Source organism: Mus pahari, chromosome 6 (assembly GCF_900095145.1).
Source record: "Mus pahari chromosome 6, PAHARI_EIJ_v1.1, whole genome shotgun sequence".
Taxonomy (NCBI): Eukaryota; Metazoa; Chordata; class Mammalia; order Rodentia; family Muridae; genus Mus; species Mus pahari.
In genome coordinates this window covers 66,383,160-66,389,573 of record NC_034595.1, presented here as the reverse complement: position 1 = coordinate 66,389,573, position 6,414 = coordinate 66,383,160, and the positions used below count along the sequence as shown (strand labels likewise).

General features: G+C 42.1%; 1 protein-coding gene across 1 annotated transcript in view; it reads left to right on the top strand.

Moving 5' to 3' along the window:
- Positions 1-6,414, top strand: part of LOC110322973 (cytochrome P450 4X1) — a 29,108-nt gene that overhangs the window by 5,684 nt on the left and 17,010 nt on the right. Inside the window, exons 2-3 of the mRNA XM_021199964.2 lie at positions 5,292-5,433; positions 6,278-6,322. Coding sequence (XP_021055623.1) covers positions 5,292-5,433; positions 6,278-6,322 — 187 coding nt within the window. The remainder of the gene's footprint in view (positions 1-5,291; positions 5,434-6,277; positions 6,323-6,414) is intronic.

Genomic DNA, 6,414 nt, shown 5'->3' with positions numbered 1-6,414 from the left:
CATTTTGAAGCAATTTAATTTTTTGTTGTAAAATTTTAAATATCACAATTTTATTTAGCATAACTAAAACCTTAAACATCAAAAGGATATGGTCTCTGAGAGCAGGATTCCAGGTAAACCTTTGTATAGGTTGTAGCTAATACTTACCACGCTAAAAACTTAAACTCTTAGCTTATTGTATTAAAGCAGAGACAATAAAAATTATTTTTATAAAATGTAAGCTGTATAAGCTATACTTAGAGGTAAAACATATTAATGATAACCAGTTTACCAGAAGCAAACCCTTAACATTTATCAAGTAAAAATAAACTCTTTAATAATATTATATGAAGTAGGCAAGCCACCTGCAATGCCTGATTGACATTCTATAAATTTTGAATTAAATCTTTACTATTAGCAACACGTGGACAGCCTCCCTGAAGGTAGGGGGTGTGGCCACAAGAACTTTTTCGGTGAGGTTTTTGAAACAAAAGAAAAACCCGCAGTTTGTGAGACAAAGGAAAAGCCCGCAGTTTGTGACAATGGAAAAGCCAGCCAAGGCCATTTTGAGCTTAATCCTCACCACGTGGGAAGGCAAAGCCCAATTTTAAAACACCTTATCAATCCTTGAATGACTCTAACCCTGAGTTAACCAATTTAAAGCTAACCATTTGTAACCAAGGTCAAAACCTTTAGAGAACATCAATAGCTTAAGCCATGTAGAGCATTTTTTATAACCTTAAAGCAAGTCAAAAAACTCAATGAAGCGGCTACCCGAATTTTAAATTTAGACCACAGAACTTTAGACTCTTTAAAGAGCAGTTTTTCGCAGGAGCCCTCCTGCTGAGTTTGATTCCTGGCTAAGCCACAGCCTCCTCAGGGTTGCAGCGGCAAGACTGCGAAAGCAAACACGGATTTAGCAAGCTCTAATATTTTTTAAACATGGAACACAGAACGACCACTCATACAGACAACGAAACAAGAACACACATGACTCGACACGTGGACAATTGGTGCACCAGACATAAGCATACACAGAAGGTATCAAACTTTTACTGTAGGAGTCCAGAGCGTAAGCCAGACGTCTCTGTACTTTGGTCTGTCTCCAGGAGAATACTACTCTACATTTACTCTTTAGGCTGTGGCCAGGAGGATTTTAAAATTTTTTCTTTTAAACCCAATTTTTCCTTGCCTGAGTACAGTCTGTAGGACTGCGGACAAATGCCTGAACGTCCCATCCTTGTGCACTGCCCCCTGAGGAATGAGGTGTCGGGTTAAACACTTCATTGCTCAATTTAAATTCGTGCCTATAAATACCGTTTTACCCCAGGGTGCATGATTCCATACTCACTACACGCATGGAGCTCCACGGCAGTGCCTGACGTTTCTGCCTCCTTCAGCCACGTGGAGCGCCACATGTGTATTTCTGCGCCACTCCACTTGTGTGTGTCTGTGTGGGCAGAAAACACTTTGGACTGGGTTCATACTGAAGGACTAAACATCCTAAGATAAGAATGAGCTGCAAGGAAAAAACGAATGCCCTGGCAGTTTGCGCCGATCAGAGCATTATTTATTAATCAGACAAGGGAGAACCCTTAGCCCTCTCCTGTGTCCCTCTGTGTCTCTCTATATTGCTCTATGGGTCCGATCATGCAGAGCTGTGTCTGGAAGGCGGGTCCGAATGAGTGGGTGGTGACAACGTCAGACAGTGGGCAGCGACAGTGGACAGTGATGACTACGACGTAGGGTGGTCTGACGCTGCATTCTGGGAGATCTGGGGGGTCCTCTCAGTGGCAATCCTGTCCGTCTGCAGGGGGCGCAATATAATGTTTAGAGGGAGAGTGGTTAGTGGAGATGAGAGTAGATTTATTTACTTTATGTATATGAATGTTTGTTCACATATATGTCTATGCACAATGTGAACGTCTGGTTCCTGCTGAGACCAGAAGAGAGCATCAGATGCCCTGAAAGTGGAGTTAAAGTTGGTTATGAGCTGCCATGTGGGTCCTGGGAATTGAACTCAGGTTCTCTGCATAAACAACCAATTACTCCTAACTTCTGAACTATCTCTCCAGCCTCTTGATTTAATAATAATAATAATAATAATAATAATAATAATAATAATAATAATAATAATAAATAACAATAAAAATAATAATATTAATTGTGACCCTTGAGGCTTAATGGTAGACTAACTTCTTAGAATGTGCTAGGTAGGCCCTGGCTCTGTTATTGAAACTGCAAAACAAAGACAAAACAAAAAATTATAAATTAAAAAACAAACAAACAAAAAGACTGGATGGACAGAATCTACCTCCAAGTTCCCTCACATCATTCTTGACAGGCCTTGGCATCCCTGCTTGCCAGTACTGGCTCTTTTCATAGGGTTACTCACAGCTAAAGTGCCCATTTGTGCCAGGATACCTGGTTCTTTCTTGGTTTTAGCATTAAAAAAAAAATGTTTCTCCAGTACCTTTACATGAAAAACATTATGCAATACAGGTTAAAAAAGTATTCCCAAGAGTCCACATACATTCACAACTAAGCAACCTGCTATAGAATGACAAACTGTGGGCAAGCAAGGTAATTTTCTCAGCCAATTTTTCTTAATGGCAGACTGCAATTTGTGGTTACAAAGAAAGGATCAAGTTTATCTTGAAAAATAATCTTACACATTTTTTTTAAAATCACAAATCTGTACCTTTATGTAAAGAACAGTCATTTCTACTTTAAATCCTCAGGGTGCACATTTACTCATTAACAATTTTTTTTATTAAATCATATCAGGAAGCTGAGAGCAAGGGAATACTAGACATCAATCATAATATTGACCAACAGCCCAGCTTTAGCAAAAGAGGCACAGTTGCCATTGTTCTTGTTCCTGACCTTAAAAAAATCCCTAGCTTAACTATCAAGAGTGTGCCTTTCTGAAACTGAAATTGCTCCCTAAGATTTTCTACATCAGAGCCACTAGCAAAAACATCTTAATCTAACTTCACTAATAATTTGTTTTCCCAAATTCTTTCTAAGTATAGTGGTCATTGCTAACTATATATATTCCTAGGATATATATACTTTCCTAGGATGGTGAATGAATTATTAAGTTCTTCCAGCAGCGATGCCTAAGAGAGAGCAAGCACTATTTTTGTGATCCCCAATGATCCTGGCCAGGCTAGAAACCCTCTTAGAATGTTCACATAATACATTGACTAGGAAGGATATCAAGCCTGTGAGTCCAACAAACAGAGGCATGCTCCACACCAGCAAAAAGTCCTCAGGACATGTAGCCCTTGGGGCTCTGCCTCTCTGAGGCTCACCCGTCATGATTGTGCTAACCAGTAGGCTACATTCCATGAGTTCTAACACCACTTGTTGTTCCTCTCACACAGGACTTGACACGTGTCAGACACTTAGTGAATTAAGGTGTTAAGTTCCATCATGACCATGTCATCACCACGACATGATGAGCTGTTGAGCTTCACATTGTGGTTGAGATCTAAAATGTCTTCATATGCTCATGTGTCTAAACACCTAATACCCAGCAAGTGGCAGTTTGGTAAAGTTGTCTGGCAGACATAAGTCACTGGAGGAGGAGGACCTTTGAGGCTTATAGCCCAAGCCTGCTCCCAGTCCTGTTGCCTCTGTTTCCTGGCTCTCCATGATCTGAAAAATCCATAAGCTCCTGCTGCTGTCCAACAGTGAGACATAATGCTGTGCCTTCCTTGCTGCATTGAGTTGTACCCCTGACACTGTGACCCAAAATTAATTCCTCCCTTAAGTTGCTTCTGAATATTCATTGTCTGGTATGCTATAGGACCTCCATAAATACTCTCTGTGAGTTAATACATATTTACACTGTTAGGAAACGTCATGATGGCTTGGGGGTGTGAACATCAGCATCATTTTCAGGGCCTAGGTCTTCAGATCTTGACCTTTTAGTAGACCTAGGTTTAGGTCCAGAGTCCAGTTCCTGGATAAGAATAGTTGACTGATACCACACAGATTTGGAAGGCTATTATCTACCTCTTCTGAGGCTAAGAATAATACCACAGCAAGTGGTGTGAAGTCATCACACAAGGACGGTCTCCTCCAAGATGGAGATACCCAGGACTGTGTTCAAATGTGTATAGGAATCCCAACCATACATGCATACACCATAATTAGATGCAAGGAAATCTTATTTTCAGTAATTTACAGGGAATACTTAAGCTACTAACAATCTTGTACCTGAAAAGTATGGGTGAGAGAAATATATACATATATATATATATATATATATATATATATATATATATATATATATATACACATACATATGAGAGAAAGAAAAGACAGAGAAGCAAAGGCCCCTTTCTGGCAGTATTATTTGTACTTGGCATTATATATGCTGGAAGCTAACCGTGCGTGAAAGCTCACTTCTATAAACTGCACTCAGGAGCCTGAGGCAGGATTTGGTGTGATTTCAAGACCATCCTGAGCTACATTATGAGATCTTATCTCCACAAAAGTAAATAAAATAAATTCTGGAAGCTGAGAGTTTTGTCTATATGTTTGTTTCAAACTCCAGGAGCCTGTAGAAATGAGTGTTTGCTATTGCAGGAAAGAACTAGGTGTTTTTGTAGAAGGAGTTGGCAGGTTTGTAGAGAGAGGTGTTCATTGTTAATGTCATGAGAAAGGATCACTAATCAGTAGTTAGAGAACAGAAAAGGGAGAAGGAATGGTGAGCTAGACAGTGGTCATGTTCAGTTTACCAACAGAAAGCTTCTAGTAATTTCCAGCATAAGAAAACAAACTGAGGCAGCTCTACCCCTCCTCTAGGCCTGTGATGTCCTCAGCAGGTGTGGGGGGGGAGAAGGGGGGGAGAGGGAGGGAGGGAGGGGGGAGAGGAAGGGAGATGGAGGGGGAGGAAGAGAGGGAGAGGGAAGAAGGAGGAGAGAGAGGGGGAGAGGGAGGGAAAGGCAAAGGGAGAGGGAGGGAGGGAGGGAGGGGAGGGAGGGAGAAGAGGGAGAGGGATAATTTCATCACCTTACCCTCTGCTGGAAAAAGCTCACAGGATGTCACATGGCAAGGATTTGCTCTGATGGTGGAACATGTATTTATACTGAAAAAACAAATACACTCACCTTGTTTAGGACATTATCCCCAAGCTTCAAGATCTTAGAGAAAGACTTTCACCTCCCTACATAAAGGAGTCAGGTCCTTCTGCTGTGCAGCCCAGTGTGGGCCATGAACTCACCCCCTGTGTCTGTAAGACAATCCAAGACAACACCAACCCCACCGACTCTCTAATCTCCTGACCATTTTTACTATAGTTTCTTCAGGAGGACAATATGGAGACACTTGATGAGATTGTCAAAAAGCACCCTTGTGCCTTCCCCTGCTGGGTAGGGCCCTTCCAGGCATTTTTCTACATCTATGACCCAGACTACGCGAAGATATTCCTGAGCAGAACAGGTAAGGAATGAGATGAAAATCCGAGTCTTAATCCTACTAGGAGCTGCACGTGACCCATGGGCCCAGTCTGAAGCAAGATTAGCCCTGGGGTTGCAAGACAGCCTGAGCAAGAACGAAGAGGGGACATATCTGTCCTGGCCAGGGGCAAGTCCCATGTACTTCCCAGTTCCTTGTCTAGTTTTGGCTCCAGGATCCCATAAAGCCCAGATGCCCCAGCAGCAGAGCCAGAGGTTTCCTTGTCTCCTTGCTTTTGGGACTTTTGAGTCATCAACACTGCTTCACACTGCATAATGAGCTTAAGTCTCCAGAGGAAATCAGAAAGCTGCCTCTGTGTCTGAACAGAAGCTAGGGTGATGGAGCGTTCACTTCCCAGCCCAGACTCTTGGTTATGGTCCAAATTGTTCTCTTCCTTTACAGAGGAGAGGCTATTCCCTCCATCCACCCACTTGTTCCATTTATAGGGTTCCTGTTCAGATTATTTCATAGTACAAAACTAAAATCGCCATTTTGAGCTCTACTATTTACATTAATCACAAGAAAATCAAGAGGCCTTTGTGCCTTGCTGTCTGATGTTCTCCAACAAGCACACTTATCCCAACACCCATTCTGGAAACTTGTTCATCCCCTAATAAGCCAGCACTGTTGAAGGGAATAGCAACCAGGGAGAATATGAGTCCTGGGACTTGTCTTCTCTGGAACTGAATCAAGACTTGGGTTTTCCCAGACTCCAAGGCTATAGAAAGTGAGCTGGGATTCCCTCCTGCCCACTGTCTGCACTGATTCCCCAACTTGAACTAGTCATGAGTGCTTTCCTTAATGTCGTCTCCTCTGCTTGGTTCTACAGACCCAAAGACCCAGTATCTGCACCAGCTCATGACTCCGTGCATTGGTATGTATGTGTGGTATGTATGTGTGGTATGTATGTGTGGTATGTATGTGTGGTATGTATGTGTGGTATGTATGTGTGGTATGTATGTGTGG